Source organism: Lynx rufus, unplaced genomic scaffold (genome assembly GCF_022079265.1).
Source record: "Lynx rufus isolate CCGP_SWC_20201006 ecotype Redwood Valley unplaced genomic scaffold, mLynRuf1.p SCAF_37, whole genome shotgun sequence".
Classification (NCBI taxonomy): Eukaryota; Metazoa; Chordata; class Mammalia; order Carnivora; family Felidae; genus Lynx; species Lynx rufus.
Window position 1 is genome coordinate 218,233 of NW_025814853.1, and position 22,297 is coordinate 240,529.

The window sequence follows — 22,297 nt, forward strand, 5'->3', positions numbered from 1 at the left end:
AACATCAGCTTGGGGCAGATATAATGCTTGTGGACGCACACCCCCGGTGGACAGTTTTCCCAACTGAGTTTACAGCCCAGAGCCTTCCCTGACGCTGCAGGGTGAGGCCCATCTTCTCACTCTTCCCACGTCACCACTCCCTCCCCAGCGTCAGACTTTACTGCTGGCCAATCACAAGAGGGACACAGTTCTACTGGGTTTGCTTCTCTCAGACTCAGGGCAATGCGGAGGCAGCGGGGGCTTCACAGAGACGCCCCCGCCCCTGCTGGTGAGCCGAAGGGGTCGTCCCTCTTCCCGTCCCCACCCCCACCCCCCCCCACCCCCCCGCCGCTACTGGATCCCGTCGCTGTTCTAGGTGATTCTGCGTGGAAGTTCTGCCCACCACGTTAACTGTGAGGCCCCCTCAGCGTCTGCAGAAACCTCCCTGCCTTCCGACGGCCTGACGCAGTGCTGGCACCGAGTGCAGGACTCCATGATGCCGCCGGTCAGCACCCCGAAGGACACAGGGTTCTAGAATCTCACTGCACCGCCACGGAGACTGAGCCAGTGCTCGGGCGTATCGTGTTTGCGTGCCTGTCTGTGTTTCATTCTGACCCGGAGAACAATGAAAAAATCCAAACACGACTTTTAAGATGTCCTCAGTCTTGAGATCGTTGAGGAAAAAGGCAAAATCTGGGCTGGGCGGGGGATGGGAGGGGACAGAGAGGAAGGTACCACGCTGTTCTGAGTGGTACTTTGGGGGTGAGACAGGCAGAAAATGACTGTCGTAAGTGGTTCCCTCTCGGAACGAGGGCCTGAATCACAGGCTGATACACACTCGCCGCGTGAGAAGTTACACCCGTATGGCGTCCACGGTGAGGGAATGCCACCAAAGAAAGCCACCTGGCAGCGTGGCCAGGAACGTGCCAGGGCCGCGGCTGCTCCTAAGCTGTGCACCCGGGACTTTCATCTTCCATTTAAGTAACGCTTGTTCCGCCTTTGCTACTAAAGACGCTTCCTCGTCCTCACTGCCACAGGAGGGTCAGAACAGACACCGGCTGTCCCCAACTCAGCCGCCCTGATTCATCCAAGGCACAGGTCCCACCAGAGACGTGAGAGAGGATCGAGTTGCAGGTGGGGAGCTGGGCTGGGCCCCAGCCGACCCGCCAGGCTTTCAGGGGGCTGCATCAGAGGGAGCCTCAGAAAAGGTCTTATCTTGTAATCTTCATTCTCATAGGCTCTTATCACAAGAGACTTGGGGTGCGTGGGTGGCTCAGTCAGCCGGGCGTCCGACTTCGGCTCAGGTCACGATCTCACAGTCTGGGAGTTCGAGCCCCGCGTCGGGCTCTGTGCTGACGGCTCAGGGAAGCTGCTTCGGATTCTGTGTCTCCCTCTCTCTCTGCCCCCTCCCCTCCCCCCATGCTCTGTCTCTCAAAAATAAATAAACGTTAAAAAAACTTTTTTAAAAACTTACACGTAACACGTATTTACAGTTATTATTCCGTTCCCGCTGAAAACCAACAAAACTTGCACGCTTCAAGAAAACTTCAGTTTAAAACTGCAGGTGGTTTCCCGCCCCCCCATCTCATTTCACGTTCTCCCCTCTTAGGCCTTTCACCCCTGGACTGCCTCTCCATAAACCAGAACATCTGAATTCTCCACAACGCCATTTCCTCCACCTCCCTTTCCAGGAGGCCACAAACTCTTCCTTGGCACCTGACCCAAGTTCACTCTTTCGGACCCGGCACCGAACCCCATTTCTAACGCCGTCTGTCCTGTCAGGCTGCCGCCTGCCCCTCCGGGCTTCTCCTGCCCCGATCCCGGCGGGGGGACGTGGGCTCCGAGCCACACCACCTTCGCCGAGACGCCCAAAGCATCTTTGGGGCCCCCGGCTCTGGGGTCCGTCCCGGCTCCCCCTCTTCGCCTCGGGTCCCCTCGCGCCCCCTCCCCACGGCCGCCTCCAACCGCATCGGACTAGAGCGGCAGTGGCCACGGAGGCCGGGCCCACCCCCGGTCCCACAGCCGACGGGCAGGCGCTCACCGTTGTGTATTCAAAGTAGTAAAGGCAGTTGTCGGTCAGAATAAACCAGCGCCTTTTCCAAGTCTTGACCCTGCCACCTGCAGAGCAAAAAGAGACGCGTGTCCGACAGGAGGCCGGCAGGCCGGAGCGGGCTCCGTGACGCGCGACACTCTCCCCTCGAAGAGCGCGAGGGAGGAGGAAGCGGGGGCAGGCACCGGGAGAACATGGAGGCCATGGCAAAATTTACATCCGTGACAAGACACAGAGCCAGAACAGAAGCGCCTTTCACAGAGTGAAAGTCCGTGGGAGCAAGCAGAGCAAGCAGGTCGGGCGGCCCCCGGAGATGAGCTCGGGATGGTGGGATGAGAGCATGGCTTCGGGGAGGGATGCCCGGGCGAGGAGGACACGCAGGGCGAGCCTGACTGGGCCGGAGACGCGCCGGCAGAAGCCCACCGGCGTGGCGGGGACGGGCCCACAGAAGAGAAAGGGGGGAGAGGGGCAGCCCCGGCCCGAGCTACACTGCCGGGTCACCCGGCCCGGGGCACACGTGGACGGGCTCCGCGGGCGGGGGCGGGAGGGAAGAAAGGGGGACTCAGACGTGTGAACCCCTTCGGGGGCAAATCTACAGGTTTCCTGGAATGTGGAACCCAGACTCCCGTGGTTTCGCCCTCTACCCCACCTTCCTGATTCGAGTGAGCTTCTACTCTGGCTTCCCAGCTTCTGAGGGCCGGTGTCCTACCAATGGAACCTCCCCAGAGTCCTGGACCAGCCCAGGCGCAAAAAGCGCTCAAGGACCTCCCCAGCCCGGGCTCCCCACCTGGAGCTCCGGACACGACGGGCTGGAGGAGGGGCCGCGGGCCAGACGGGCGCTAAGAGCAGCGGCCGCGAGCGCCCAGGGGCCCCTTCACCCTCCGCGAGGTCTGAGTGAGACCGCAACGCGGGGGCCGCGATCCTACGCGGAGGGGGACACTCGGGAGCGAGGCTCAGCCGCGAGCGGTTTCAGTGAAGCCACGTGTGCGCCCCTCGCGGCCGTGAGCCGAGCCCATCCCCCTCCGCCCACGTCGGGCAAGGGGCGGCTTTCTGGACGCGAAGCCCACACGAGTTAGGCCAAGGCCTTCTCGTGCGTGACACGCATGCCATTTTGGAAGCACTTCCTGCTGCCCCAGCAGCACGTGCTCTTGTGGAGACTCTGCCTACAGAGAACAGCGCTCCCCCGCGCCTCGCAAAGGCCTCTGGGGTGCAGAGCTCTCCTGCCCCTCGCCAGAGGCAGCTGAGAGCAGCGTGCCTGTAAGGCTGTGCCGCCAGGTGCGAGGATGCTTCCTGACGGGGCGTGAGCACTGCCCGTCGTGTGACGGGAACGACGCGCCCAGCGCTGGTCCCGGCATCAAGCGGGACCGTGGGGCTTTCCGGTCCCTCTTCCGGCTCTGTGTGGGGGCCCGAACCCCGGGGAGGTTAAGGGACCCATCGCAAGGCGCCACGGTTCTAAGCGGCACAGACCCAGCTTACGAAGGGTTCTGCCGTCAGCACGCGCACGCAGCCCACCCGCCGGGGGTCCTGTGCCAGCGCCAAGCGAGGACGGACCCCAGGACGGACCCCCTGAGGCCGTTTGCCAGTTGAGGTGAGCCTGTGCCTCCGGTCCCTAAGGCCCTAGGGCATGAATCAGGAGAAAAACCACAGGTGGAAATAGGACATGCATGTGGAAAATGGGAAAGGCTGGGCAGCATCGAAACAAACGAGGATGGCAAAGAAAACAAGGAATATATTTAGAACTGGAGCCGATATGTTATAAAAAGGAAGCCCCCTCCCCCACTCGAGGGCCTGAGAAATCGGCTCTTCTGCCTCGTGGGCCGTCACCCCCACACAGGGCTCTGTACACGGGACACCTCGACCATGCTGACTCCCATGCGCTCCCCCCACAGGACCACCCAGGGGCACTTGGGGCTTCGGAGGGCATGGAGGAGGGGTCAGATGCGGAAAGGAAGAAGGTGGAAGGAAGCCTAGGAGGAAAAGCGAAGCCGGGAAGATTCCCTCCCTGATTATGAAAGCTTGATTTCCCCTGACAATCTGCTGCGTTACAGAGACCTCTGCCGTGAGGGATCATGGAGGTCGCGGGGGGACATTTCCATGTTGAAAGAAACAGACACGAAACAAGCAGACAGACCAATGCGCGCACCTAAGACAGTCCCTGTGGAACTCACAGGACCCCTCCCACCCCCGTAACGGCCAGGCGCCCTCTTCCTGAGAGCTGACAACCCCCCAGAAGGTTCTAACGAATGTCACTGTCGGGGCTGTTCTTTCTACGTGCAGCTCTCCGCTTGAGTAACGCTGGAGCACACACTTGAGGGGCTCCTCCTCTAGGAAAAACATACTCCCCAAATCAGCAAATGGAGAAGACATACCAACAACATGACTAAAGGGCCAATTTGGGGTTTTGAACAATAGTCATTGAAAAAGAGGAGGGAGAAAAACAGAGCATGAAATACGGAGCCGAGGGCGTAATGCGGTTCCCTCATCCCCAGGACTTCTGGGAGGGGCTTCTGGGTTTTATCTTTTTTTTTCCAAGTTGGCATCACTTTGAGTTTAGGAGATGCCATTTCCCTGTTTCACGCAAAGGCAAATGTCCCGAGCTGTGTCATTTACTTCCTGTCCCGGTGTGCCTTCTGCTCGGGACATACCAGAAGCACATGTGGCACTGGGAAGGCAAACCTCCCTCCCCTTCCTCCTCTTCTCCGCCTGAGAAATTACCGTAATTCACAGGTGCCAATTTGAATGCAACGCACACAGGATTCGCCTGGCCAGTCATTCCAAGGCAAAATCCAGTGAATTCTCCCTCTGCTTTTATAAACCCACCCTTCGGAGGTTTTCCTGCATTACCGCCGTCAGTAAAGTTTCCGTTATTCCACGGCCTGGTACCTAGCTGTCTGATGCACTGTGTACTCATCATAAAAGGGAAACCATGAACCCCTGATCCTGACCAGTTCCCTAGGGACTGTACAGTAAGTTAGAAGCAGCATTAACACTACCACCAGCGATTAAAAAACAAAATGACCGAAAGGGACAAAATAAGAAAACGCTGCGGCAAGTAGAGTGGCCTTGGCAGAGCGAGCGAGCAGGTGGGGGGGGGGGGGGCGGTTACATACCTCCTGGAGTTTGGGGCAAGGAAAAGGAGAGCCAAAATCATGGAAACATACAAATGAGGGAGAAAAGAAAATTAAAACAAAGAAATTAAACCCGACTCCTTAACCTTTACGTGCAACGTATTAGTCATTCATGTCTGCCTGGGGGAGTCAAAATCGAAAATCCCTAGCGGGACACCCGCCACTGCCTGGCGCGTGAAGGGGGCAGCCGGTTCGAACCGCCACACGCCAGCCGGGGAAGGCAGTGTCCGCGGCGCTACCGAAAACCGGGCCCCCAAAATGCTACAGGTCGGTCCTCACAAAGCTAACGTTTATCAGCACATCCAGAGTCTAGAGCTGAGAGAGTCTGACGACTACTCCGGGGAAAGTTTACTGTCTTTCTTCAGATGCCGACCACTTTGTGAAGCGTGTGCAAGAACGCACACACACGTTCCCATGAATACATACGTACATGTGTGTGCACACGAGAACACACGTTCTTACGGCTATATGCAAACACAGACACACACACACACCGCTGCAGGCGGCCGGAGGCCCTGCCTTCCGCAGCCTGTGAGCACAGGGGGGTGAGTCTAAGTGGCCACAACGAAAACACGATGCGAACGGTCGGTTCCTGGTTTGGAGGAGGTTTAGAAAAGGTAATTCGAGGACCTGAAAACAAGTCCCACATTCCGTTCATGTTTTTTCCTTTTAAAAATACAGGATGCCTCATGAATTTACATGCCATCCTGGTGCAAGAGCCAAGATCTTCTCTGCACTGTTCTAATTTTAGCACCTGGGCTGTCAAAGCTACCACTCAGCATTAGCACCGAAACAAATTTCACTGGAGGGGAAGTAAATCCAAGCTGGGGTGTACTTTCCCATTTCCAGCGGGTTTCCTCTTAGCTCAACCCGCCGGGCAGTCAAGACACAGAGCGGGACGGCGGTCTCTGGGGTGAGCGGCTTTAGAGCCTTATCTTCAAAGGTTCTACTGGCTTTTGAACGCAGGAGAAATGCTGACTCACTCGAGAGATGGTCAAGCCTCTGACCGGTGCTTTGAGGAGAATTTATAAATTAAGTCATTAGACCGAAACACATGCTTTTTAAAGGAAATAGAAATCCTACCGCTGCCTGAACGAGTCAGAAATGAACGATTCTGTTTCAGCGGCTCCCAGAGGTGTCAGAGCAAGAGAGAAACAGCTTCTGACTTCACCGGGACTAGCGGCTGAAACGGTAGAGGGGGATCATTCTAGCAAACGCCTCCTGACGATGAGGGAACCGTGCGTCAAAAGGCGGAGGCACAACAAAACAGGAACGTACGTGTTCTCTCAGGGCCAAAACACCGCTGTGACTACGTCCAGGGGCTCTCCCCGTGTTCTGGAACAATTAACGAAATAGTCACGTGTGGGCATGAATGTCATGAAAACCCTACTGCTTCTCCTTTTGGTTACTCTGTCACCTGCACACGAGGCAGGACCACGGACCTCAGCAACGTGGCCTCACTTCTGGCAGAGGGAAGATGAATACTTTTTTTCGTTCTTTTTGGGAATGGGAAGAAAAAAACCATTAGGGGGGCTGATTTGGCTGGAGAGGAGGCGGGGGCGGGGGGACCACTGCCCGAGGAGGAGGAAGACCGCTGTGGGTGGCGCTGCAGCCAAGGGCTCAGGTTTGCCATGCACGCTGCCTGTGGGAGCCGGATGCAGGGGGAGGTGATGATGCGCTGGGGGGGGAGGGGGAGGCGGGAGCACCAGATACGCTTGGTGTGACGGCAAGAAAAGAGACGGACGCCGCTGGCCACCCTCCCGGGGACTGAGAGGGCGGAGAGAGGAAGAGGGCCAGGTCCTCCGGGAAGTGCCTCGCAACAAAACCCGGTCGATCACCTCCGGAGTCAAACCGTGGAGCGCGCGCCCACGGGAGCCGTGTTCACGCAGAGTGAGTCTGTCCCCAGCGGTATCTACATATCCCACGGGGGCACTGCGCTGACCGTGCGTTCGCTTCCCTTCTGGAGACAGAGCTTGCTGGGAGAGCACGAGTTCACAGCAACTCGTTTGCGCTCTCCATAGCGCCTCCTGTCACCAACCCCCACCACCCCACAGCGCACGTGTGTGTGTGTGTGTGTGTGTGTGTGTGTGTGAGTGTGAGTGTGTGAGCGTACGCGTGCGGCCGTCCTAAGACTCCGCGTCGGGAGTCCTGACCCAGAGTGCGTTACTTACCGAGTTTCAACAGCCAGCCTTCTCGGTCTGGATTGAAGAAAGTGTGGGTGAGGTCATTCCCGTCGTCTTCTGGGATTTTAAAGGGTTCGTTTTTTATGCTCTCATACAGATTCTGGGATAAAAGAGGACACTGCATGTCTCTGGTTCTAGAAGGATCTTCCCCCTCCCCTTTCTCTTCATTCACGCAATAAGCACGTTACGGGCCACACATCTGTTAGGCACCAAGAACAGCAGAGCGTGACCAGTGCTGCCTTCAGGCGGCTCCCAGGGACAAAATAAATAAAGTGCCTAGTGGATAATTAAGAAAGAAAGGAAAGTAGCCGGACTTGCACTCGCGCTTTGAGATTCAGACTCCTAAACCACTGCCCTGTCCCCCAGCGAGCCCCCCGGCCGGCCACACTGCCCGCGCCTTCACGGAATTCACACACTTGAGCGACAGGCCTTTCTCCTGTCCCCGTCCCCGTCTCCCGGTCAGAGCGCGCTCACCCGGAGCAGCTCCTCGGGCAGATCTCCTCCGTCGTTGATGCCGCGATTCATGGCGATGAACCTCTCCACGGTGGGCTTGTCTTTGACGTTGGGGTTGTGCAGGCTGGTGTTCAACATGATGATGGCGAACGAGAGGACGTAACAAGTGTCTAAAGAGAAAAGCAAACAAACGATCAGAAACATCCCACCTGAGGGAACAAGAAATACCCAACGAGATCAAGAACACAAGATGTGCTCTCGAAAGAACGAGACCAATCCACATGCCCGGACGCCCTCTAACTGAAAGTTACATACCACTAACCAAAGAGGGCGGGACACAAAACGGCGCGGCGACTGTTCAGGCCTTAAAGGGGATTATTTTTCAGATCGCTAAAGGAGAGCGGGTACTCCGCAGACAACCCGAAAAACAGCACAACGTAGAAGAAAGAGAACACAGAACACCTATGATGCCACCACCCGGTAACAACTTATTTCCTCCATCACACGAACGAACGGACGTGCCCACCGGCAGCACGTGACTAACGTACCTCAGGACGCATCCTCCTGACGGAACTGGAATCGGAACAGACACGCTGTTTTGAATCCTGCCATCTTGCTAACCTTTAGCATTCTCTCGGGGCAATAAAACCTCTTTCTGTACACATAATTTTTTTTAATTCTTTTTTTCACACCGAAGCAGAGCGGACACACAGCGTTCCAGTAGTTTCGGGCGCACGGCACACTGCACGTTACTCCCGCCTGTCACCACAGCGGGATCACGGTGGTATTGACTGGAGTTCCTATGCTGCGCTTTTCGAACTTCTAGTTACAAGATAAGCCAGCCACGGAGATGAAGAACGTGATTTTTAGTGGTTGCAGCACGTGGCCTCACTCACAGACACTACGACGTAGATTCCCACCCCCTCATCCCTCCTCCCTGGACTTTTGGATCCTTTCCAACTTCTCACTATCGTGGCCAACGTCTAAATCCATGTTCCGGGCGTGAACCTTTTGTTTTGGGAACTGTCCAGAGCCGAGGAAGGGTCTCGTGCAAAATGGCGGTCAGCACCGGGGAGCGGGACTGCCCTACCTGTGGACTGGAACACGCCGTTATTGCACCGGCAGTATCGCTGGGCGAACGCCTCCATCATCCGGTCGATCTTCTGGGCCTCTCCTGGCAGCCGGAAGCTCCACAGGAACTGCCTGAGTGGTGAGGACGGGCTGTGTCACTGGGCTGGGGCCCGGGGAGACCCCCACCTTCCGCAGGTACGGCTGTTAACACTCCCCGTGGATTTGAATCCCGAGGGATGAAGGGAAACCTGCTGGCTGCTGGCTTCTGAAGTGCGGCAACTACTGACTTCCTACTCTAAGACGGGGAATCAAAGGGTTTTCCAAGCCGAAAATTAGAAAAAAATTCACGGGGCGCCTGGGTGGCTCAATCGCGTAAGCGTCCGACTCCAGCTCCGGTCACGATCTCACAGTTCGTGGGTTCGAGCCCCGCGCTGGGCTCTGTGCTGACAGCTCAGAGCCTGGAATCTGCTTCCGATTCTGTGTCTCCCTCTCTCTGTGCCCCTCCCACCTTCTGGGGTGCCCTCCTCAAACTCACTCACCGTAACGCTTGGACAAGGTTAAGGTCAGTGAACTCATGTAACTCCACAAACGCATGAAGAACCTGGATATTAAACTCGTCTCTATCAAGAGAAACAAAAGATGCGGGGGGGGGGGGGGGCGGAAGTCAGACACCGACTCTGAGAATCAGGCCGTCCCCAGCCAGGCAGTGTTCCATGCTGAGTGCCACGGTCCCGCGGGCTCCGCACACACGGCAAGGAAGGAGCCACGTCCCTCTGTCCCCACGCCTCCGCGACGCCAGCCACCATTCCCCAGAAGAACCCTCTCAGTGCCAGTGTGGCTACTGCTGCCGTAGGACAAGACTCTCTTCAAGGGCTCAGAGCCTCCCGGAACTCCTGACCAACCCACTCTGCCACAGGTGTCTCTCCAGGCCTTACCTCTCCCCCAGGTAGTCACCAATGGCTGTCTTGTTGAGGCCTTCCCCTTTGTACAAGAACTGGGCGAGGTCCTCGCAAGCGTTCTTCAGCAGGTCGTTCTCTATCAAGAACTGGATCCCCTAGAAAAGGCAGCACAGACGCCAATGACGCTCACCCAGGAAACATCCAGAAAGGAGGCGGAAGGGCAGACAAGAGCGGGTGTGGGCACTCTGGACACACGGGAAGTGTCTAATAAGTACTCAGCGGCTGACACACGGGGTCGGGGAAGCCCCCTGAGGAGCCACGGCTTAGCGCGGACCGCGTGACGCGTGCTCTACAGAAGGGCAGGGAGCTGGGACGGGCGCCGCGGAACTCTACCGAGCGCCGCAGAGACCCCGTCGTAGAGCCCGAGGGCTCCGGCAGCACCTTACCTTTTTAGGGTCCATGTTAAACTTCTTCCTGCCCATGGCCACCTGCTTGTTCCTCTGCATGTTCTTCCTGAAAAACAACCAGCACGGCCATGTTGGTGCGCCAGGCGGTCGGGAAGTTCTGAGGGACCGCCATCGTCCCCACCTGCATCCGTCCGCCGGCTCACAGGGATTTCTGAAAACCCTACCCAGGGAAGCACGGGCCTACGTAGGTCTCAGCGCGGCAGGTCGGCTGGAATCCTGACCCTGATGCCACGTTCATTTGTTCCTCCTACCCCACCCGTTTCCTTTTTTTTAACGTGACTTTTAAAGAAACTTCATTAAGGTCGCGTGTACATATCATACGATAAACCCATCTTAACCGTACATTCGAACGACTTCTCGTAAGCTCACGAGGCCGTGCAACCATCACCATAACCAGCTGTAGAACATTTTCACCACCAGCAAGGGTGTGCTGTGTGAGCTCATCATGCGTTACCTCCCTCCGCCCGTCCCTTTGCCCACGGGACAAAGGCCCGTGGCCTGCAGCCGCCTCCCGTTGGCACCGTGTGACGTCAGAGCGCAGGAAGCACTCCCACACATGCCTTTTTCTGCGCACGCGTTCATCTCCCTCGAATGAACAGCGGGGCGCTGACCTGCCGGCCACGGCACGGGCATCAGCCTCACGTTACAAGAAAGTGCCACGCCGTCTCCCCACGGCCACGCGACTCTATCCCCAGCGCTCGCCGACACCAGGGACCCCCGGCCCACTCTCATCGGGGCCGTCTTCTCGTTACTGATTAGCACGTGTTCCACATACACATTCTAGAGGCAAATCCTATTTCAGACACGCGTATTGCAAATGTTTCTCCTGGTCTGTGGCTTACCTAGTCGTTTCTTTTCACAGCATCTTTAAGAGCACAAGCTTTAAATTTTGACGAACCCTAATTTATCCGCTGCTTTAAAGCTACAAATTTTTGTAATGGCAAGTAAGAAGGTTATAATCCCAAAGTGACAACACGGGGCCTGAAAGTGATGAGCTGGCCACTTTCTGCAGAACGTGGGTTACACTAATCTCTAATGGCACCTCCCACACCCGCTTAAAATAACAAAATCAGATGGTCTTAGGAAGCCAGACAGGGGACTTAGGCTTAGAAAAATACAGACGTGTAGTGAGTTAGAAACATCCCCATTATCGCATTAAGTACTTAGAAAACGGTCTGGGAACCCCATTCAAAATTAAACTCTGGAGTCACTGACGCTTCACGTGGTTAACCTGCAAACGCTCCTTGTGTGGCGCTATAATGTCCTGTTTACGCGTTCTCCTCCTTGGAAATGGTGCGGGCAGCGTTAAGCTTTTCCTTGGCACAAAGGGAAAACAAACTCTAAAATGCAAACACCACGGACAACGAGGGAAGAGACGACAGTGACCACAGTCATTTAAGGGCTATTTCAGGCTTTGGGGGCCTTCGGGGTTCTCTGGCTCCAGCCCTGCACCCTGCAATGATGTGGAAAGCCCCCATGGTCAGAGCCCCCGCACTGAAGGACCCCAGGGGGTGCGTGTGCTTGCTGAGGACCGAGGACAGAAAGTGCACTTTCTCCGTCCGTGTGCCGCAAGCAGGGGCCGGACAGACTCACCTTTCTTCTGTGGATCCCAGGGTTTCGATTTCATTAGCCACGTCTGCTATCTCATCCTTCAGCCTCTACAAAACAGACAGCCCGGAATTACCAGGAGGGCCTGGCATATCTCCTAGAACTCCCCCCAACCAAAACGAGAGCAAATAAACCAAAACGAAATAAAGACAAACCAGAAAAAAAACAAAAAAAAAAACCTTAACGTGGAAACAGACAGTGGGAAGTTCATCTATTCGACAAATATTTATGGCGCTCCTGCCAGGAAGGAAGTGTTCCAGGGAACCAAAGGTGAGCAAGACGGCCCTTGACCTCGAGGAGCTCACGGTCTAGGACAGAACTTCTAGTCGTGTGCACTGTGCAAAACACAGCCTTCCCACTGAGACACGGCAGCCCGGAGACAGCCTCTCGGAGCCCAGCAGGTGTTGGGACAGCTGCCCAAACGCCCAGGCTGCGGGGCCGGGGGTGCTTGGCCCGGGCCGACACTGCCGCCAAGCGGCCGGCAGGGGGATCGTCCGTCCCACGCTCCGGCCTTTGCAAGGCAGGCAAGCAGACCCTCGGACTGGACGGACTGGACGGACTGGACGGGCTGGACAGGCGCGGTGAAGGGGGCTCTGAGTGAATGTCTGCTCAGACTTCCTGGCATTTATCAGTGAAACAGGAATCCGAGAATTTGCACAGATGATCAAAGATACTGAAACCGACACCGTGAGCAAGTCTTTCCTCTCCATACTGGGCAGCTCTGGGGTCACAGGGTGTGTCCCCTCCCCGCCCTCCCCTCTCCCGAGCTCCCTGCCCCGAGGGCTAAAGGAGCCCAACCAATGGCTTCTATGACTTCTTTTTTTTTTTTTTTAATTTTTTTTTTAACGTTTATTTATTTTTGAGACAGAGAGAGACACAGCATGAGCAGGGGAGGGTCAGAGAGAGAGGGAGACACAGAATCTGAAACGGGATCCAGGCCCTGAGCTGTCAGCACAGAGCCCGACGCGGGGCTCGAACTCACGGACCGTGAGATCATGACCTGAGCTGAAGTCGGCCGCTTAACCGACTGAGCCACCCAGGCGCCCCTACGACTTACTTCTACAAAGCGTGGCGGTTACACCAAGGAGCTTGGAAACACTCTGGTGAAGCAGCCATGGCTGCCTAGGCGTCTCCTAGGGACCCGCAGCCACGCTAAGTCCCGGGTGAGCAGGACCTCATTCAACCCTCACGGCAACCTATCAACCGCATCTTCGTTGTCAAGTTCAAAGAGCCCGGATCCTTGTGTCTGAGTCACTCCTCCAGAAAGAGGCAGCGCCAGAACCAGACGCGGGTCCGGGCCTGACCTGAGGTCGGTGTTCCAAGCACCTGAGCCTCACCCACACCCCACGCGGCAGCGCGGGCTCCACTTGGGGGTCACCTAGGACGGCGGACCGGCCGGGCGGGGCCTTCCCAACCCCTCGAAGAGTCTACTTTCTCACGGGCGGAACCAAAGTGACCGTCAGTAACGAGGCTCGGCCCCGGGCCGGTGGGGGCGGGTCAACTCCCGACACCTGGTGAGGAGGCTCTGGGAAGGACACCTGTCACACCGCACGTGTCACTGCTGGCACCGCCTACCTGAATGTCGGCCAGCAGCTCCTGCTTTCTCCGCCGGATGTTCTCCAGCTCCTGACGCTCCTCTGCTGTCAGGTCACTGGGAACTACAAGAAAGGAGGGAAATGTTACTAAGAAAGCTTTGTCACCAAAAATAAACAGACTCCAGAGACCACAAAAGGACAAGGACACCACGGCAGCAGCGAGAAGCCCGTTTTGGAAACGGGGACAGCTCTGGCTGCCATTCGTTCGTTCACCGGCTTCACCAAAGGAAGAGAGCACCCCGATGAGAGAGCCGCTCTGCTCCATGAGCACTTGCCATGGAAACGAGAGGGAAAAGGCGGCCTGAGGTCAGATGAGGTTGGCCAGGGATGAGAGGACTGTCAGCCGAGCCCCGGCCACCTTCAGCCCTTACAGCGGGGGCACGTCAGGCCCCGGTGAGCCAGCCTCTCGAGGCTTCGGCCCCCTCGCCGGGCCCACCCCGAACCCCAAACCACTTTTGGGACACCCTTAAGTGGGGGGGGGGCAGCTGCTGCGAAACCACGTGAACGCTTCGGTGCCATTGCTGGAGGGGGAGGGGACGGATTACACACGTACAGAGGAAAAAAATCTAGAAGGATATACCCCCCACGGAGTGCTTAACTCTGAGGACTGGGTCACGGAGACTTTTCTCGCCGCTTTATGCCCTTCCGGTTGAGTATGGTGTTTTTAGACTTATTTGGAGAGAGAAAAGGAGAGAGAGAATCCCAAGCAGGCTCTGTGCTGTCGGCGCAGGGACCAATGTGGGGCTCGATCCCAAGAACCGTGAGATCATGACCCGGGATGAAACCAAGAGTCAGAGGCTCCACCGACTGAGCCACCCAGGCGCTCCTGTTTGAAGATGTTTCAATAAGCTCTCATCCTGAGAACAAAGTACCGAATTCACAGGCACAGTTCTCCCCACGAAGCACCTCTTCCTCTGAGCCCGCCTCTCCTCGCCCGTAAGCACAGGGATGCGGGATGGAAGCCCGCAGGTGACCCTTCTGAAGGTGCTGCGGAAAGCCACACGGTCCGTGGGGAAAACGAGCACTGGCAGCGGGAAAACCTGGGCTCAGATCCCGGCGCCAGCCCACCACACGCCAATTAGGGTCGCTTTACACAAGTCACGTGGCCTGTTCGGGCCACACGCTATCACCAGCAAAGCAGGCGCACACCCTCACCCGCTTCATCGGGCTGCCGCACGCACGGAGTCCAAGAGAGAGAGTGCCTCGCGCCCCGCCTGGCGTTTAGTGGGAGCTGGAAGGTGGTGGCCTCTGCTTCCTTTGGGACAAGAGCGAAAGGCCCCCCTGTGGCCTGATGCAGGCGCCAGCGCTCAGATGCCTGCATACTCACGCAGGCGCCGAAACGCGTCAGAGCCACACCACGTGGTACAGGAGCCATGGCCACACGTGGCTACGAAGCACCTGAGATGTGACTGGACCAGTCTGAGATGGACGGTGGGCATAGACTTTACACAGAGAGGGAAAGATCTCTCTGAAAACGGCTGATGTCAATTACACACTGAACTCGTAACTTGATAAATAAAAGATGATTCTAAGTGGCTCTCACGTGGGCTACTAGAAAGTAACGCTGCATACGCAGCTCATATTACGTTTCTTTTTGTGCTTAATGTTCATTTATTTATTTTGACAGAGAGAAAGAGAGCAGGAGTGAGTCAAGCATAAGCCGGGAAGGGGCAGAAAGAGAGGGAGAGAGAGACTCCCCAGCAGGCTCCGCACAGTCAGCGCGACCGTGACCTGAGCCAAAACCGAGAGTCGGAGCTTAACCGACCGAGCCACCCAGGTGCCCCTACGGCGTATATGTTTCTCCCGGACAGCACGGAGCTGGAAGAGCAGCCCTGCTTGAAAGCGTAGGACCCACGACTCTCTTTCGAACTGTGACACCGAATACGGCACGCAGGGGCCAGTTCCCTTCCCAAAACGTTTCATGAAAATCACGGAAGACAACACAAGAGAGTAGAAGCAACACACACAACAACGATACCCACAGCACAGGTACTTAGCTCCATCAGGTAAGCTGGCTTTTCGTTTTTCTACCCAGCTTTCCCCCACCCTTGTCCAGAAGTGCCCAAATTTTAAACTTCCCCAAGACGCACTGAAAAATGCACTTGCCATCACGACCCGATCTTCTCCACACACGACGATATCAAAACCATGCCTTCCCCATGCGAAGCCCACTGACACCATCATTTTACCCTTCGTTTTCTTAACGGTGGCCGTGAGGTCACAGCAGAACTAATGCACGGGGTCCCACTAACGCTAGAGGCTGCAGGATTCCAGTGGACCCCCGAAATCCAGCCTGGGTCACCTTCCAGGAGTGGCCTCGCTGTGTCCCTGAGAGCCCCGAGGGAGTGCTCCCCTGTGAGTCACAGATCAGCTCTAGTCAGAGCCAACCCTACTTTGAGAGACCACACAAAAGGCGAAACACAGATCCTCCCTTCCAGAGAAAAGCAGGCTTTAAAGGAGTTCACGCTAACGTTTCTGGATTTCACAGAGCAGATTTTCTAATCCACGAGGACCGGAAGGTCCCTTTAAGAAACAATTTCCGGAGGTCCTGGAACACAAACATTCGTTCTAACATAAGAGGTTTTGAAAATTTGAGGCAACAGTTCGTTTTTAATAGCCGTTCCATGGGGGAGAATCATTAGGCTTTGATTTTGAAGCCAGAGACGGCTTAATCAGATCAGCGAGTCCCTGCCCAGGCGGAGGCAAGACTAAGTCCTCAGAATGAGGCTGACGAAAACCAGAACCATCGTGTAGAAAATTTATATCTCAAGAGCGCTACGCGTCCCGAGAAACCGATTTTTCTCCTTCCACATGGAAACTCTCTGTGGCTGCTCTGTTTCCAGAACCTCAGCACCCAGCCGTTCTGGGTGAACGCTCACACACGACCGTTTCTCTAGAAGGCCACCGTCTAGTTTCTGTGCTCTAAATTCAGAATGTGCTGCTGGCCCTCCCCCTTCCAAGGTACTATTTTAGAAGCAGTAAAGGCATTTTTACAAAGCTATAAACCTACAACATCAAAGACTACGGGGAGAGGGGCCACTGGCAGAAGAGCTTTCAACAAACTTCTGGGACAGAGCAAGCAGAGTGCCGACCCCTTCTGGAAGGCCTACTCCGCGTGTGCCCACCACTGCCACGTCCACAGCACCCCGCACACCGAAGATCTTGCACACGTATCCGCCCGAGGCAAAACAGGAGAACTGGGCCAGCAGCTAGGCTGGGGGACCCGGGTGCTGTCCTACAGCAAAGTAGGGCCGTGCCCAGCCGGCCTGAAGCAGCACCCCCCCCCCCACCGCTGCACACGAGGCCCACCCCACACGCCGAGCTCCCATCGAACCTGCCCCGTGTCTTTCCTGCACCCACGGAGGCAGCGGGGCCCATGGCCCGAACAAGAAACAGCAAAAGCCCACCCTGGAGCGGAACAAAAGAAAACTTGAAAAGAACAGAAGACCCTGAAAGAGGGACAACGAAAGAACACACTCCTAGAAAATAAACGTATTTTTGTCCCCCCGCCAGAAAAGGATTACAAGATAAAGGTGAGGTACTCCCGCAGAATAAAGAGTCAAAGCACTTGAAAACAGCAGCAGAAACGGACTCAGTGTCCTGAGGTCTTTACAAATCCCACAGAGAAACATATGTTGTAAACGTTCAGAAGTTGGAAAACAAATTCAAGAATTGGAGGATTAAAGAGGATCCTAGAACCTCCGTGAGCAGGAAGGGAAAGGAAGGTGTGGCTGGTTCGTGCTGGACCCTGGGAGACGGGAAGGGCTTTCAAGGGTCCACACGGGAACCACTTTGACCCTGGAATTCTCAGTCAACTGGGAGGGCAAAATAGAATCATTTCAGACACAGGAGGACTCCACGTTTGTCCCCCCGTGCTCCCTCAGGAGGAGGAAAACGTGTTCACAAGGATGGGGCTCCCTCGGGAGCACACACCCCCACACGCATGGACAGAATGACCGGATCAGAACAGGAGACCGATGACGGGCTGCGAGAGCCGCACCCCAGAGAAGCAATGGGAAGGCAAGGGAGGGGTCCTGGGCCTTCCCTCCACAGCACCAGGACGATCACTGGAAACAGAGAAAACGACACCCAAGGGGAATCACGAGGCAGCCACGGCTGGCGGCAGGCAGCGGAAGGTAAGGGGAGTCCACTGGACCTGGGCGCTGGGACCGGCTCCCGAGGGGGGAGCCCAGCAGAGCACACGCGGGCTCCGGGCCGAGCCGCAGGAACATCCTCGCGACGGTGCGGCGTATCCGCCGTCACCTTGCGGAGCCGGCCTGCACACACAGCACAAAGGCTAATGGAAATCACGCGGTACCTGCAGCGGAGGCCGGGGGAGGGGCGAACGGAAAGGCAAGGAGGGCGCCAGGCACCTGCTTACAAAAAGCAGCAACAGACCTACAAAGTCGGGAACAAGAAAATGACGTCGGAAACGTGTGAATGGAAGTCCCAAAGGTGAAAATAAAGGAACCAACAAATGGGACGGGGGAGAGTGAAGAGGAAGAGGACACACGGTGAGAGAGGTCAAGAGACCATCTCTGACGCTGATAAAATAGTCAGCGGGATGAGAGTATTAATATGCATGTGGCAGCACCTACCGGTCGCTGAAAGCCAGAAAAAGTTAATTACTAGCGGCTGCTTCTGGGGAATGGGTCTGGGAAGGGGGGGGGGGGGCAAGGGCTCCTGAACACTCGCTTAAAAAAAAAAATACACGTAGGTGCTACTGCATTTTTAAGATGAAAAAAACGTTAATCTACGTTACCAGGAAAGACGGGCCTTCCGTGTCCTGGTGGTCACAAGGAAGCAGCTTCTGGCTAATTTGCAGTGAGAATGAACAAGACGTTTGTTCACATGTACTCCGATGCCGTCTCCTGACATTAACCACAGGCTCTCTAAGCCCCCCTGCATCCCACACTCAGCCACCTTAAATCACAGCACTGCTTCCCTTCTGGTTCGGCAAATCTTCCGAGAACTTTTCTTTCTAAAGGAGGGCAGCTTCAGATCTCATCATGCTCGTGCGATTGTTCCCGAGGCAAGGAAAACCCCAGCACTTAAGAAAACGGACCACCTGCACTTAGCCTCTCATCAAGGTAACACGCCCCGTTCAGTACAAGCCTTCACCCCCACGTTGCCCACGAGGAAAACAGATGCCACGGGGAAAATGCTTCGTGTCACTTAACAGCAAGAAGAATAGAAACCGTGGCTGGGGAGCCCAAGGGGTGAGTGACCCAGCCCACCCCACCCCCGCCCCCCGGGTCCAGCAGGCCGCTTACAGCCACATGCACCCCGAACCCAGCGTTGCTGGAAAAGCAGCATGGGCCCCCCGAAGGGCATGTATCCACACCGTGGCTTTCCCTCGAAGCCATGAGGGTTAAACTGTAAAAGATCGGCTGATGGGCCAGATGGCAGAGCAACAAACAACTCCTCCCTCCCCCGACTGCCACGTGCTGCAGCCACGCTTCTGTGCCAGGAAGGCGGCTGAGCCCCCTCCTCTTGAAAAGAAGGGCAACCAGGGAGGCACAAAAGGCGGGGAGCAGAGCGCCTGGGGGTCTGGGGGCCTCGGGAATGATTCCCGCAAAGGTTAATTGACAAGGTGTCCCCCTTACAGCAGGGGGACCGGTCCAGGATGGGCCCTCCCCAGTCCCTCGCAGGGTTCCAGTTGAACCAAGGGGATTAAAGTGCCCACAACAACAAGGGGCCATTGTGCTCAGCTGTGAACAGAAAAGCCACACAAGGGTAGCTTCCATTTATTTCTTTATTTCAATGTTGCTCTGCAGATTTTACCAGCAGGCAGAGCCCCTGAGCTGAAATGCGCTCCAACCAGCATACACAAAGGAGGACTGTCTTAAAGGGACAGCTCCCATCGATACGCACATGGCGCAGCCACCGCTCCCCCGCTCCCCCGCTCCGCAGCCAGCCGCGGCCGCGAGCAGGTGCCCGGCCATCCGCCATGAAGTTCAACAGAAAAGGCAGCTCTTCAGACGGCAGTCCCTGCTCAGCAGGAGTGCCGGCAGCCGCCCACCCAAGTGGAGGACCCTGTCCTACATCCCCGGGGCGCTAAAGATGTGCTTTCACAGGCCCCCCGGCTACGCCAGCTCCCTCTGCCCGCCTGCAAAGCACAGCACTTGTCTTCTTTTTCCAATCCTAATCTTCACCCATCTTATATACAGCCCCTGCCTTTCGGTGGCTCAGAAGGGTCCAAATTTAAACCAGCACAGCAGGGAAATGTTTTAAGCAAAGCCAAGAGTCTAGAAAGGCGCTTCCCTTCCCCCCAAGTGTGGAGAAGGTAAACAGACAGGAGAAAACACCCTGGTCCAATCCGCCCCCACCCCGCCCCCAAGCCAGGGGAGCGCAACGTTGTGTCCGGACACAACCCCGCCCTCCAGAGAGCACCAGCACCTGAGGAACCCCAGCTAACCCAAGCCAAACCCTTTACCGACCTGTACGTTTTATGAAACACAAAAAACACACAGCCTCAGAAACCTACGTAAGCCCCACCTAAAGCAGCAGCAGCGGCAGCAGCAAAGTGAAGCATCAAGCTTCCTTACACCCTCTGGAAGCTGCTGCCAGCTCTAGAGAGAGCACAGCTATCTACCAACAGCTTTGGGGTTCACGGGTGCCAATCCGGGGAACTGTCCGTGGGAGGAAGGCAGATTCTCTCCCCGCCACAGACCCAAGGCCAGAGGGCCGGTGCTCACAGCCCCCACACCTGTGCAGACCGTCCCAGCTGGACGCTTCACGCGGCCCCACCCGACGGGGGTGAGTCACCCGGTCTCCCCGGAAATCCCCGAGACTTGCAGTGTGAAGAGTTCAAAAGACGAGAAAGAACTCAGGCATCGGAGATGGACGTGTAGCCAACTTTCACAAAACTCTCAATTCCAAGCTGACACGAGAAACCCCTGGGATCAGATCTAAGACGGGGAGAACACAAGCCAAAATGGCAGCACGACCCAGGGACCGGGCACCACGCGGAGATCCGGACCACAGACAGCTGTAATGATGAAGGGATTTCACTGAGAGCCTCAACTTTACAGATAGGCCTCAGGACGGGGATCAGAGGGCAAGGGGCGGGGAGGGAGGGGGGCACAGACGGACGGAGCACACGGACGTGACTGAAGCCGGGAACCCGTGGGCACCCGCGAGCCAACAGCACACGTGATCACGTCACACCTTCACAGGAAGTCTGCCAACTTGAGAAAACCGAGGGCTTTCCTCCCTGCAAGTCGAAACCACGGCAATCCTTTGTAAAAGCGGACACTGCATTGTCACCTCCAAAAGCAAGGGAATTCTGACACCTGCCCCAACGTGGGTGGACCTTGAGGGCAGCACGCTCGGTGAGGTCAGCCAGTCGCGCGTGCTGGAGGATCCCACTTCTGTGAGGTCCCTAGAGCAGCCAAATCCACAGAGACAGACAGGAGAATGCAGGGGGCAGGGGGCAGGGGGCAGGGGGCCGTGGTGCTGCTGGGGACAGAGTTTCAGTTTCACGAGACGGAAAACTTCTGAACACTGCTCACACAACGATGCGAGCTGGACCCTACACTTACAATGATAGATGTTATTTTGTGTGCATCGTACCGTGATTAAAAATAAACACACAAAAAGTTAACAGCAATATCCCGACTCCCTCGTTTCTGCTTACTGTGCTCGTCTGCCACGACTGACTCATGACTTCACTTTTGTGTAGAGTGATTTAAAAGTGTCTCACTGCCAACTCACGGCCTAGGAGATTTTGAAGGAATGTGCATACACGACATGGACGGAAAAGAGTTAAACTAGCGTGTGGCTAACATAACTGATACTCAGCACAGAGAGGCCCGAGGCACCTGCTAACAGACTAGGAGAAGAGCAGATACGTTAATGATTTTATAACCATATTCTGCATCTTGATAACAGAGTTTGGATTTTTTTTAATGTTTGTTTATTTTTGAGAGAGAGAGGGACACAGCACGAGCAGGGGAGGGGCAGAGAGAGAGGGAGACACAGAATCCAAAGCAGGCTCCAGGCTCCGAGCTGTCAGCACAGAGCCCGACGCGGGACTCGGACTCACAGACCGCGAGATCATGACCCGAGCCGAAGTCGGGCGCTCAACCGACTGAGCCACCCAGGCGCCCCCATATTCGCATCTTTAAGAAAAACTCTGCTCCCACCCCGGTCGGCTCATCTAACCACTGCCCTAATGACTCAAGCCTCCTTAGTTCCGAAGAGAAGCTATCTGGGCTTGGGGTGGGAGGGGACACTTGCTGGGGGTTTTCCTCACCTAATTAGTTCTGTGACCTTGGGCAAGCCACCACCTCACCCTGCCCCACGAATGGGCCTGTCATCATCACCGCCCTTCTCCGATGACAGAACGTGTATTGAGCAGCCCCACAGACACCTGGCTGGTTCAGTCGGAGGAGCGTGCAACTCTAGGTGCTGGCGTTGTGAGTTTGAGCCCCACGCTGGGTGTGGAGATTACTTAAACATAAAATCTTAAAAAACAAAACACACACAGCCCCATAAACCGCCCTGGGAAAAAACAAGCTATTCTACCATTTACCTTACACACTAAAGGGAATTGACACATTGTATCTAACAAATCCTAGAACTCCAAGACTACCCAGCCAACCAAAGGGAAAGGAGGTCAAATTTCCAGGCAGGAAAAGGGACGAAGTCATAAAATCGTACCCTAAAAGTTTGCTTGAGAAAAACAAAGTCAACATCTGCTTTCGATAAATGCTAAGAACTAGCAAACAACCGTTTTAAAACCCTCCCCCTTGTCTAAAGCCCGGCAGCTAACACGGGATCCAGCTGGAGGTCTGCAGAAGGTTCTCGCCTGCATTCAGACGTCCAACCTCCCCGTGTGCAGCCTCCGTGTGCAAGGCCGG

The 22,297-nt window shown here is 56.0% G+C and overlaps 1 protein-coding gene and 1 non-coding gene across 4 annotated transcripts in view; both read right to left on the reverse strand.

Moving 5' to 3' along the window:
* The window catches only part of CYTH1 (cytohesin 1), a 79,026-nt gene that overhangs the window by 7,397 nt on the left and 49,332 nt on the right, over positions 1 to 22,297 (reverse strand). For 2 of the 3 annotated variants that reach the window (XM_047093940.1, XM_047093937.1), the window contains exons 2-10: positions 13,414 to 13,496; positions 11,824 to 11,888; positions 10,210 to 10,276; positions 9,800 to 9,918; positions 9,404 to 9,484; positions 8,884 to 8,996; positions 7,815 to 7,963; positions 7,328 to 7,440; positions 2,021 to 2,099 (exon numbers count right to left, since the gene is read on the reverse strand). In XM_047093940.1, the coding sequence (XP_046949896.1) occupies positions 2,021 to 2,099; positions 7,328 to 7,440; positions 7,815 to 7,963; positions 8,884 to 8,996; positions 9,404 to 9,484; positions 9,800 to 9,918; positions 10,210 to 10,276; positions 11,824 to 11,888; positions 13,414 to 13,496 (869 nt within the window). The remainder of the gene's footprint in view (positions 1 to 2,020; positions 2,100 to 7,327; positions 7,441 to 7,814; positions 7,964 to 8,883; positions 8,997 to 9,403; positions 9,485 to 9,799; positions 9,919 to 10,209; positions 10,277 to 11,823; positions 11,889 to 13,413; positions 13,497 to 22,297) is intronic. The other variant, XM_047093939.1, reaches the window with a different exon arrangement.
* On the reverse strand, positions 5,829 to 5,930 carry LOC124522599 (U6 spliceosomal RNA). Its single transcript, XR_006964812.1, has one exon. It is a non-coding gene; the product is annotated as a U6 spliceosomal RNA (small nuclear RNA).